Source organism: Lonchura striata, chromosome 38 (assembly GCF_046129695.1).
Source record: "Lonchura striata isolate bLonStr1 chromosome 38, bLonStr1.mat, whole genome shotgun sequence".
NCBI classification, from domain to species: domain Eukaryota; kingdom Metazoa; phylum Chordata; class Aves; order Passeriformes; family Estrildidae; genus Lonchura; species Lonchura striata.
In genome coordinates, this window is record NC_134640.1 from 2,099,113 (window position 1) to 2,111,123 (window position 12,011).

General features: G+C 58.9%; 2 protein-coding genes across 3 annotated transcripts in view; one reads left to right on the forward strand and one right to left on the reverse strand.

Moving 5' to 3' along the window:
* Nucleotides 1-2,647, reverse strand: part of GYS1 (glycogen synthase 1) — a 30,044-nt gene extending 27,397 nt beyond the window's left edge. The window contains exon 1 of the mRNA XM_077789863.1: nt 2,614-2,647. The gene's annotated coding sequence lies outside the window, so the exon portion shown is untranslated. The remainder of the gene's footprint in view (nt 1-2,613) is intronic.
* Nucleotides 2,648-3,307: 660 nt separating this feature from the next.
* RUVBL2 (RuvB like AAA ATPase 2) lies at nt 3,308-12,000 on the forward strand. 2 transcript variants are annotated; one of them, XM_077789864.1, is made up of 15 exons: nt 3,308-3,400; nt 4,502-4,550; nt 4,816-4,871; nt 4,959-5,100; nt 6,076-6,205; nt 7,088-7,154; nt 7,275-7,381; nt 8,219-8,312; nt 8,394-8,517; nt 8,753-8,847; nt 8,961-9,079; nt 9,157-9,276; nt 9,869-9,998; nt 11,052-11,166; nt 11,920-12,000. In XM_077789864.1, the coding sequence occupies exons 1-15, from the start codon at nt 3,389-3,391 to the stop codon at nt 11,943-11,945; spliced, it is 1,386 nt and encodes a 461-aa protein (XP_077645990.1). In that variant the 5' UTR covers nt 3,308-3,388; the 3' UTR covers nt 11,946-12,000. The 2 variants fall into 2 exon arrangements, with proteins under 2 accessions (XP_077645990.1, XP_077645991.1); XM_077789865.1 differs by lacking the exons at nt 3,308-3,400; nt 4,502-4,550; nt 4,816-4,871; nt 4,959-5,100 and adding an exon at nt 5,246-5,257.
* The last annotated feature ends 11 nt before the right edge of the window (nt 12,001-12,011 follow it).

A 12,011-nucleotide genomic window follows, 5' to 3' on the forward strand; every position in this document is an offset into this window, starting at 1 on the left:
GGACCCCCGGAATCGGGATCGGCACACCTGGAAACGGGAATGGGACCCCTGGAATGGAGAACGGGATCCCCGGAATGGGGATCGGGACCCCCGGAATGGGGAATGGCACCCCGAAACCGGCCTGGGGGGCACACGGGGGGCACGGCACCCCCAGAATCGGGATCAGCACCCCCGAAAACGGGAATGGGACCCCCAAAATCGGGATCAGCACCCCCGAAAACGGGAATGGGACCCCCGGAATCGGGATCGGCACCCCCGAAAACGGGAATGGGACCCCCGGAATGGGGAATGGCACCCCGAAACCGGCCTGGGGGGCACACGGGGGGCACGGCACCCCCAGAATCGGGATCAGCACCCCCGAAAACGGGAATGGGACCCCCAAAATCGGGATCAGCACCCCCGGAATGGGGATCGGGACCCCCAAAAACGGGAATGGGACCCCTGGAATGGGGATCGGGACCCCCGAAAACGGGAATGGGGAACGGGACCCCCGGAATGGGGAATGGCACCCCGAAACCGGCCTGGGGGGCACACGGGGGGCACGGCACCCCCAAAATCGGGATCAGCACCCCCGGAATGAGGAAGGGGACCCCTGGAATGGGGATCGGGACCCCCAAAAACGGGAATGGGGAAGGGGACCCCCAAAATGGGGAATGGGACCCCCTGAATGGGGAATGGGACCCCTGGAATGGGGATCGGCACCCCCAAAATCGGGATCGGCATCCCCGGAATGGGAACGGGACCCGCGAAATGGGGAATGGGACCCCCAAAATCGGGAACGGGAACCCCGAAATTGGGACGAGACCCCCGAAATCGGGATCGGCACCCCCAAAAATGAGAATGGGGAAGGGGACCCCCGAAATCGGGAACGGGACGCCCAGAATGGGGAACGGGACCCCCGGAATGGGGAACGGGACCCCCAAAACATCGGGGGAGCCCCCGGGCGTGTGGGGAAGGTGCAAAAGCCAAAATTGGGGGGGAAAAGCCAAAAATTGGGGTGGGAAACCCAAAAATGGCAGGGAACACAAAATTGGGGAGGTTGGAGGGAGGACCCCAAAATTTGGGGGGTTTGGGGTCACAGGGATGTCACGGCACCCCCAAAATTGGGATCGGCACCCCTGAAATCAGGAACGGGACCCCCGGAATGGGGAACGGGACCCCCAAAATACCGGGGAGACCCTGGTCCTGTGGGAAAGGTGCAAAGCCAAAATTGGGGGGGAAAAGCCAAAAAATTGGGGGCAAAACCCAAAAATTGGGGGGATTCTGGGGGGGAACCCCGAAATTTGGGGGGTTTGGGGTCACAGGGAGGTCACGGGACCTCCAAAACGAAATGGGGAATGGGACCCCCAAAATATCGGGGGAGCCCCCGGTCCCGTGGGGAAAGTGCAAAGCCAAAATTGGGGAGAAAAAGCCAAAAATGAAAAAGCCAAAAATTGGTGGAAAGCCAAAAATGGGGGGGGGGGGGACACAAAAATTGGGGGGTTGTGGGGAGGACCCTAAAATTTGGGGGGTTGGGGGTCACAGAGAGTCATGGGAGCCCCAAAATTGGGATCGGGACCCCCAAAATATCGGGGGAGTCCCCAGCCCCCACCCATGACCCCAAACCCCCCAAAATCAACCCAAGATCCCCCCTCACCCATGGGACCCCCCCCATAACCCCACCCAGGACCCCTCCCCACCCATGGGACCCCCCCCTCAAAATACCCCATAACCCCACCCAGGACCCCTCCCCACCCATGGGACCCCCCCTCAAAATACCCCATAACCCCCCCCAGGAGCCCCCCTCACCCATGGGAGCCCCCCCCCATGACCCCAAAACCCCACCCAGAACCCCTCCCCACCCATGGGACCCCTCCCCAAATATCTCATAACCCACCCAGGACCCCCACCCATGACCCCAAAACCCCAACCAGGACCCACCCAGGACACCCACCAAGACCCCCCCCACCCATGGGACCCCCCCCAAAATCCCATGACCCCCCTCAGGACCCCCACCAAGACCCCCCCCCCCACCCATGGGACCCCCCCCAGGACCCCATAACCCCCCCAGGAACCCCCCCCACCCATGGGACCCCCTCCAGGACCCCATAACCCCCCCAGAACCCACACCACGAGCCCCCCCACCCATGGGACCCCCCCCAGGACCCCATAACCCCATCCAGGACCCCTACCAAGACCCCCCCCACCCATGGGACCCCCCCAGGACCCCATAACCCCCCCAGGACCCCCCCCACCCATGGGACCCCCCCCAAAATCCCATAACCCCCCCAGGACCCCCCCCCACGACCCCCCCCACCCATGGGACCCCCCCCAAAATCCCATAACCCCCCCAGGACCCCCCCAAAAGCCCCCTCAGCCCCTCCCAACCCCCCCCTCCCCCTCCAAAACCCCCCTTAGGGACCCCCCCCACCCATGGGTGCCCCCCCCGAACCCTCCGCGCCCCCCCCCCACCTCACGGGACCCCCCCCCAAGGGAGCCCCAAACTTCTCCAGCGGCTCCAGAACCCCCCCTGAACCCCCCCCGGGCAGGAGACCCCTCCTCAATTTTGGGGTGGGGGGGTCCCCCGGTCCCGGTGGGGGGGGGGTCCCACTGTGGCCGCCCCCCTCCCCTCACCTCCCCGCGCTCCCGCAGCTGATCGCGGACTGACCCCTCCCGCCCCCCGTCCCCGGGCCACGCCCCCTCCCCGCGCCGCGGCCACGCCCCCCGCCGCTGATTGGTGGAGACGCGGCCGAGCGGGAGGGGGACGGGAGGGAGGGGCGGCACGTGAGGGGGGGGCGGCTTAAAGGGGCAACGGCGCCTTAAAGGGGCAACGGCGCCTTAAAGCGGCCACGGGCGGGGGAGGGGATTTAGGGGATGGGGAGAGGGCTGGGTGTGGGGGGGGGGGCTCTAGGACAGGTTGTGGCGCGGTTATAGGGCAGGGTGTGGATACGGGGCGGGTTATGGGGCTGTGGGGCTGCTCCAGGGCTTGTGGGGTGGGTTGCAGCAGAGTTATGGGGTCATGGAAGGTCTGTGAGGCAAACCATGGGGCTGGGCGGCGTCTATGGGGCGGTTATGGGGCTTTCTGTGGGGTTCGGGGGCGGGCTATGGGGCTCAGGGTGCTGTGGGGCAGCTCACGGGGCAGTTACGGGGCAGTTCCGGCATCCACGGGGCAGTCACGGGGTCAAGGGCACGTTCGGAATTTTGGGGCCGCTTTTGGGGTTTTTAGGGCCGATTTCAGGACCGCTCCCCCCGCAAGGGGCCCTCCCGGCGGGGCGGGAGGACCGAGCGCCGCCGAGAGGCGCGGCCGGAGCGGCGCCGCTCCCGCCTCGGCCCCGCCCGCTTCCGGGTTCCCTGCGTCACTTCCGGCCGGGAGAGCGCGAGGCCAGCGCGGGAGCGGAGCGGCGGCGCCATGGCAACGGCGGTGGGGGAGGGGAGCGGGGGAACGGGGGGTCCTGAGGGGGTGGGGGGGTCTGGGGGGGTCCAGGGAGGGTTTGGGGGGGTCCTGGGGGTGTTTGAGGGGGTCCTGGGGGGGTGCGGGGGTCCTGAGGGGATCCTGGGGGGGTCCTGAGGGGGTGGGGGGGTCTGAGGGGATCCAGGGGATGTTTGGGGGGGTCCTGGGGGGGTGGGGGGGGTCTGAGGGGGTCCTGGGGGGGTTTGGGGGGGTCCTGGGGGTGTTTGAGGGGGGTCTGAGGGGATCCTGGGGGATGTTTGGGGGGGTCCTGAGGGGGTGCGGGGGTCTGAGGGGATCCTGGGGGGGGTCCTGAGGGGGTTTGGGGGGATCCCTGAGGGGTCTGAGGGGGTCCAGGGGATGTTTGGGGGGGTCCTGGGGGTCTTTGGGGGGGTCTTGGGGTGGTCCTGAGGGGGCTGAGGGGGTCCTGGCAGTCTGAGGGGATCCTGGGGTGTTTGGGAGGGTCCTGGGGGTATTTGAGGGGGTCCTGAGTGGATGGGGGGGGGTCTGAGGGGATCCTGGGGGGGTGCGGGGGTCCACGGGGGTATCCTGGGGGGGTCCTGAGGGGGTGAGGGGGTCCAGGGGGGTATCCTGGGGGATGTTTGGGGGGGTCCTGAGGGGGTGGGGGGGGTCTGAGGGGGTCCTGAGGGGATCCTGGGGTGTCTGGGAGGGGGTCTTGAGGGGGTGCGGGGGTCTGAGGGGATCCTGGGGGGGTTTGGGGGGATCCTGGAGGGTCTGAGGGGGTCCTGGGGGGGTTCTGGGGGATGTTTGGGGGGTTTTGGGGTTGTTTGGGGGGGGTCCGGGGGGTGTTTGGGGGTGCCCGTGAGGGGATGGGGGAGTCCCGGATTCCCTGAGGGGATTCTGGGGGGGTCTCTGAGGGGATTTGGGGTGTCCTGAGAGGATGGGGGGGATCTAATTGGGCTTTGAAGGGAATTTGGGGAGTCTTGGGGGGTCCTGACCAGACAGGGAAGGGTTTGAGGGGGTCCTGGGGGTATTTGGGGGGGGTCCTGAGGGGTTGAAGGGCAGCTCTGTGGGAATGGGAGACCCCCAAAGTGACCCCAAGTTCCCTCCCAGACCCCCAAAGTTCCGGAGGTTCGGGATGTGACCCGGATCGAGCGCATCGGTGAGACAAAACCCCCTCATTTTGGGGGGGGGGGGGGGGGTTCTCCCCCTTTTTGGGGATCCCCACCTCATTTTAGGGCTGCAATCCCATTTTTTGGGGAGCTTTAAGTGGCGCTCAGTTGGTGGGGTGAGATCCCAAAATTGGGAAAAGGGGGTCAGAGAGACTCAGAAATTATGGGGATCACTCCCAAAGTTTTTGGGGGGGTTGAGGGGGTCCCCAAAATGGGAAGGGGACCCCTTGTGACCCCCCCAAATTCCTCCCCCAGGTGCCCACTCCCACATCCGCGGGCTGGGCTTGGATGATGCCCTGGAGCCGCGGCAGGTACGAGGATCGGGGAGCTTTGTACCTTTTTTGGGGGGGTCTGCGTCCCCGGAATTTGGGGGTTCAGCCCCTCTCCGTCCCCCCCAGGTGTCCCAGGGCATGGTGGGGCAGCTGTCAGCGCGCCGCGCCGCCGGCGTCATCCTGGAGATGATCAAAGAAGGGAAAATCGCCGGGCGCGCCGTGCTGATCGCCGGGCAGCCGGGCACGGGCAAAACGGCCATCGCCATGGGTGGGTGACCCCAAAAACCCCTAAAAACACCCCAAAATATCCCCAAATCCCACCCAAAAACTTTCCCAAATCCCACCCCGAAGCATCCCCAAAATATCCCCAAATCCCTGTGCTGATGGCCAGGCAGCCGGGCACGGGCAAATGGCCATCGCCATGGGTGGGTGACCCAAAAAACCCCTAAAAACACCCCAAAATATCCCCAAATCCCACCCAAAAACTTTCCCAAATCCCACCCCGAAGCATCCCCAAAATATCCACAAAATATCCCCAAATCCCTGTGCTGATGGCCAGGCAGCCGGGCACGGGCAAATGGCCATTGCTATGGATGGGTGACCCAAAAAACTCCAAAATATCCCCAAATCCCACCCAAAAAAACCCTAAATCCTACCCAAATTCCACCCTAAGAATTCTTAAATTTCACCCAAAAACGTCCCCAAAACGTCCCCACCCAGAAACATCCCTAAATTCCTCCAAATCCTTGTCCAAGCCCCCAAATTCCCCTCCACCCGCTCCCAATCCCCCTCCAACCCCCCCAAATCCCCCTCCAACCCCCCCAAATCCCCCTCCAAGCCCCCCAAATCCCCTTCCAACCCCCCCAAATCCCCCTCCAAGCCCCCCAAATCCCCTTCCAACCCCCCCAAATCCCCCTCCAAGCTCCCCAAATCCCCCTCCAACCCCCCTAAACCCCCCCAAATCCCACTCCCAACTATCCCTAAACTCCCCCAAATCCCCCTCCAAGCCCCACAACCCACCTCCAAGCCCCCCAAATCCCCCTCCAAGCCCCCCAAATCCCCCTCCAAGCCCCCCATACCCTCCTCCTAGGCCCCCAAATCCCCCTCCAAGCCCCCCAAACCCCCCTCCAAGCCCCCCAAACCCCCCTCCTAGGCCCCCAAATCCCCCTCCAAGCCCCCCAAATCCCCCTCCAAGCCCCCCAAACCCCCCTCCAAGACCCCACACCCCCGTTTTCCCCCGCAGGCATGGCGCAGGCGCTGGGCCCCGACACGCCCTTCACGGCCATCGCGGGCAGCGAGATCTTCTCGCTGGAGATGTCGCGCACCGAGGCGCTGACCCAGGCCTTCCGCCGCTCCATCGGCGTTCGCATCAAGTACGGCCCCTTTCAGGGGGTCCCATCCCAGATTTGGGGGTCCCACCTCGTTTTTTGGGGTCCCCACTCCTCTTTTTGTTCTTCCTTCTGGATGTTTGTCTTATCTGTTTCAAGTTCTGTTTGGTTTTATCTCTGGTTTCGGGGCACTCTGTCAGATTTTGGGGTGGGGTCTCGAATTTTGAGGTCCCCACCCCAATTTTGGGAACCCCAGCTGCCCCATCCACCTCAATTTCAGGGTTCCCACCTGCCCCATCCACCCCAATTTTGGGATCCCCAGCTGCCCCATCCACCCCAATTTCGGGGTTCCCACCTGCCCCATCCACCCCAATTTTGGGGTCCTCAGCTGCCCCGTTTTTTTTGCTCAATGTCTTATTTTTTCTTACCTTTTTTTTTCCTTTCCACTCTAAGCTTTCTTGTTGGCTTTCTTTTCACTTTCATTCTTTCCATTTAATTTTGAGTTTTCTCATAATTTTGGGGTTCCCGTCCTAATTTAGGTGTTTTCTCCAAAATCTTAATCAATTTCAGAATCTCCCACTAAATTCCAAAATCTGCCCCCTCATTTTCAGTCCCCCCACCACATTTTGTGCTTCCCGCTCCCCATTTTCCTGTTTTGAGCTCAATTTCATCTCTTTTCCCCCTGTTTTGGGGTCCAACACCCCAATTTTGAGGTTCCTTCCCAAAATTTGGGATTCTATCTCAAGTTTGGGGTCCTCCTGCCCCATTTTGGGATTCCCATATCCTGTTCTGCTACTCTGCACCCCCCAAATTTCACTCTCCACCCCGATTTTGGGGTTACTCCACCCCATTTAAATGTCCCAACACCTAAATTTTGGGGTTCCCCTCTCATTTTTGGGGTGTTCCTCCCTTTTTTTTGCATTACAGGGAGGAGACCGAGATCATCGAGGGGGAGGTGGTGGAAATCCAGATCGACCGCCCGGCCACCGGCACGGTGAGGGGGGACCCCAAAACCTTCTTTGTGGCCCCAAAATCCTCTTTTTGCCCCCAAAATCCCATCAGGGCACCCCAAAATCCCCTCAAGGACCCCCCCAAATTTTCCTCTTCCTCACAGGGGACCAAAGTGGGGAAGCTGACGCTGAAAACGACAGAAATGGAGACCATTTACGATTTGGGGGCGAAGATGATCGAGGCTCTGAGCAAGGAGAAGGTGCAGGCAGGGTGAGTGGGGGTCCCCCAAATTGGGGGGACCTCAAAATTTGAGGGACACCCAGAAATCGGGGTGGGGATCACAGAATTTGGGGGGTGGGGGCTGGAATTGGGGTGGGAGATGATTTAGGAGAGGGGGGTAAAGAGATGGAGGAGCTGAGCAAGGAGAAGTGGGGTGAGTGGGGGGACCCCAAAATGAGGGTGAGGGGCCCTGGAATTGGGGTGGGGACCCTGAAATCTGGGGGGAAAAAGAGTGGGAAACATGAGGGGAGAAAATGGTGGGAACTGTGAGGGGAAAAAAGGGTGGGAAATGTGAGGGGAGAAAAAGCGGGAAACGTGAGGGGAAAAAATGGCGGGAACTGTGAGGGGAAAAAGAGCGGGAAATGTCAAGGGAGAAAATGGCTGGAAATGTGAGGGGAGAAAATGGTGGGAAACGTGAGGGGAAAAAAGGGTGGGAAATGTGAGGGGAGAAAATGGCGGGAAACGTGAGGGGAAAAAATGGCGGGAAACGTGAGGGGAAAAAAGGGCGGGAAATGTGAGGGGAAAAAGAGCGGGAAATGTGAGGGGAGAAAATGGCGGGAAATGTGAGGGGGAAAAAGGGCGGGAAATGTGAGGGGAGAAAATGGCGAGAATTGTGAGGGGAAAAAGAGCAGGAAATGTGAGGGGAGAAAATGGCGAGAATCGTGAGGGGAAAAAGGGCAGGAAATGTGAGGGAAAAAAGAGCGGGAAATGTCAAGGGAGAAAATGGTGGGAAACGTGAGGGGAGAAAATGGCGGGAAACGCCAGGGGAAAAAGGGCAGAAAACGTGAGAAGTGAAAAAATACCAAAATACCCCATTTTCCTCCCTAGGGATGTCATCACAATCGACAAAGCCACAGGGAAGATCTCAAAGCTGGGACGCTCCTTCACCCGAGCACGGGACTACGACGCCATGGGGGCACAGGTGAGGTTTTTGGGGGTTTTCTGGGGGGTGCAGTGGGGGTTTTGGGGTGGCTCTGACCTCCTGAATTCTCCCCCTCCCCAGACGAAATTTGTGCAGTGCCCTGACGGGGAGCTGCAGAAGCGGCGCGAGGTCGTTCACACGGTGTCGCTGCACGAGATCGATGTCATCAACTCCCGCACCCAGGGATTCCTCGCTCTGTTCTCGGGTACCCTCAGACCCCAAAACTGACCCCAAAATCCTCCACACTGTCCTCACCCAGCTCAGGGCTTCCTTGTTCTCTTCTTGACCATCCCCAGACTCCCAAAACTGCTCCTGGCGCCCCCATACTGCATCTGATCCACCCCAGGGGTTCTGAGCCCTTTTTTGGGTACTCTCAGACCCCCAAACTGCACCTGGGACCCCCCAAAACAACCCCTGACCTCCCCAAATCCCAAATCCAGGTGACACAGGTGAGATCAAGCCAGAGGTGCGGGAGCAGATCAACGCCAAAGTGGCCGAGTGGCGTGAGGAGGGCAAGGCTGAGGTCATCCCTGGGGTAAGCCCTGATCCCCCAAAACCTTCCTGGGCACCCCCAAAACTCCATTGGGGATCACCAAGAGCACCAAAACCCCCTTGAGGATCACCAAGAGCCTCCCCAAAACCCCCCAGGTGTTGTTCATCGATGAGGTTCACATGTTGGACATCGAGAGCTTCTCCTTCCTCAACCGCGCCCTGGAGAGCGACATGGCGCCCGTGCTGATCATGGCCACGAACCGCGGCATCACCAGGTAGCTGAGCACACCTGGGCAACACCTGGGCACCCCCAAACCTCAGGTGAACCCCCTCATCTCCACGTGTCCCTCAGGATTCGAGGCACTGCCCACCGCAGCCCCCACGGGCTCCCGTTGGATCTGCTGGACCGGCTGCTGATCATCGCCACGGCCCCATACGGCGACAAGGAGACACGGCAGATCCTCAAAATCCGGTGGGACACCCCGAAAATACACCTGGGCACCCCTAAATCCTCCTTGACACAGCCCAAACCACACCCTGACACACCTGGGCACCCCAAAAAGAATCATCACAGCTTTTATGGGGAGAAAGAGACCCAGAAGATCTTCAAAATAGGGTGGGAACACCAAAAATCATCTATGACACCCCCAAAATCAACCTGAACTCTGAAACCCACCTGGACACCAAAAATGCCCTGAATCTTAAACATGGCTGATGTTCCTCAACACACTTGGGGCGCCCAATAATCCTCTGCAGGTTATCCCCAAAATCCTTGTCACCCCAAAAGCCTCCTGGGGTGCCCCATAATTCTTTTCAGGTGTCACTTTACTCCCTCAGAGTCCCCTCAGACACCTCAAAACCTCCTCTGGGACAGCCCTAATCCCCACAAGTTGCCCCCCAACCCCTTAAGGACACCCCAGTTGCCAACCTGGGTCCTCATCATCCCCCCTGGGTACCCCATAACCCCGTTGGGGTGCCCCCAGGCCCTTTTTGGGTCCCCCCTACCCCTTTTTAGGGGATCCCTCGGCCATTTTGGGGTTCCCCTGACTGGTTTGGGGGCGCAGGTGTGAGGAGGAGGACGTGGAGATGACGGAGGACGCGTATGCGGTGCTGACCCGCATCGGGCTGGAGACGTCGCTGCGCTACGCCATGCAGCTCATCACCGCCGCCAGCCTGGTGGCCAGGAAACGCAAGGTGGGCACCCCAAATCCTGAGGACACCCCAAAATCTGGGGAATGGGATCCAAAAACTGGTGTCAGGAGGTGGTGTGGGAGCCCAAATTTATGGGGCAGCATTGAGGGGCTTAGACACGAGGTGCTGAGGGAGGTTTGGGGGTCTCTGGGGGAGGTTTGTGGTGACATGGGAGGAGTGGGAGGGTCAGTGTGGATTTGGGGTGCTCCTGATGGTTTGGGTCAGACATGAGGTTTGGGGAAAGGGTGGGAAATGTGAGGGGAGAATAGGGAGGGAAACATGAGGGGAAAAAAGGGCGGGAAACATGAGGTGAGAAAAGGGCGGGAATTGTGGGGGGAAAAAGAGCGGGAAACGTGATGGGAGAAAAGAGCTGGAATCATGAGGGGAAAAAGAGTGGGAAATGTGAGGGGGGAAAAGAGCGGGAATTGTGAGGGGAGAAAAGGGTGGGAATCATGAGGGGGAAAAGAGCAGGAAAGATGAGGGGAGAAAAAGGAAACGTGAAGGGAGAAAAGGGCAGAAAACATGAGGGGGAAACATGAGGGGAAAAAGCAGGAAACGGGAGAAACAAGCAGGAAACTTGGGGGGAAAGTGGGAAACATGAGGGGAGAAAATGGCAGGAAATATGAGGGGGAAAAAGGAAACGTGAGGGGAGAAAAGGGTGGGAAGTATGAGGGGGAAAGGGGTTTAGAAGGGGAAAACGGGTGGGAAATGTGAGGGGAGAAAAGGGCAGGAAACGTGAGGGGAGAAAATGGTGGGAAACATGAGGGGAAAAAAAGGAAACATGAGAGGGGAGAAAATGGCGGGAAACGGGAAAAGGGTAGAAGAGGGAAATGGATGGGAAAGGTGAGGGGAGAAAAAGAAGGAAATGTGAGGGGAAAAGGGTGGGAAATGTGACGGGGGGAAAAAAGGAAACATGAGGGGAGGAAAGGGCGGGAAACATGAGGAGAGGAAAAAAGGCAGGAAATGTGAGGGGGAAAAGAATGACAAGCTGGAAAAGAGAGTGGGAAGTGTGAGGTGAAATATTCTGGGTTGCTGCTGATGTTGGTGTCCTGGCAGGGCGCGGAGGTGGGCGTGGAGGACATCAAACGAGTTTATTCCCTGTTCCTGGACGAGTCGCGCTCCACGCAGTACATGAGGGAGTACCAGGAGGCTTTTCTGTTCAACGAGCTCCGTGAGCCTCTGGGGACACTGGGGGGGACACCTGGGGGTCTCCAAAACAAGGGTGGGTAACGTGGTGCAACATGGAGGGGGAGCAGGGAGGTGTAAAAACAGGAGAAAATTGTGGTAAACGGCCAAAAATTAGGGGATAGGGAGTGGAAATGAATTAATGGAAATGAAGTGGAAGGAATGAAGGAAAAATCAAGAGATTTGGGCAAAACAGGAGGAGAAAAATGGTAAAAATTGATGGAATTTTGGTAAAAAAAAAAAAAAAAGGTAAAAATGGATGGGAAAATCAGGACAAAAAGGGGCAAAAATGTAGCAAATGGGGCAAAATGTGAGAAATGTAGTAAAAAATGGGGAAATTGTGTACATGAGGGAGAAAGAGATAGAAGTTAAGGAATTGGGGCAAACAGAGCAAGTTGAGTAAGAGCGGGTTAAAAATCAGAATTAAACGCAAAACTAAGAACTATGGGAGAAAGGAGGAAACTTGGGCAAAAATAAGGGGAGAAATTGGCCAGGAATTGGATAAAAAGGGGAGAGATAGGGAAAAAATTGGTTGCAAAGCAGTGAAATTGGGAGAAATTGGTGAAAATTAGGAAAATCACATAAAAATAGCCAAGTTAATAAAATTATGGGATTGAGACAAAAATAAGTGGAAATGGGATGGAAATCAGATAAAATGGGAAAAAAAGGAACTGGGGTAAAGGGGTAAACTGGGGATTTGGGGACACTGACCCAGCCCATCTCCCCGTTCTCTCCACAGAGGGTGAATCCATGGAAACGCCGTGACCCCCCCGCTGCCCCTTCCCCACTTTGTACAATAAATCTGATTTAGAGCCAAAAATCTCCCAAAAA

Bases quoted from the DNA above. Each gene is read 5' to 3' on its own strand.
- RUVBL2 (XM_077789864.1), top strand. The intron at 7,382-8,218 runs GTGAGTGGGGGT...TTTCCTCCCTAG, and splicing joins AAGGAGAAGGTGCAGGCAGG to GGATGTCATCACAATCGACA. The intron at 8,848-8,960 runs GTAAGCCCTGAT...AAAACCCCCCAG, and splicing joins AGGCTGAGGTCATCCCTGGG to GTGTTGTTCATCGATGAGGT.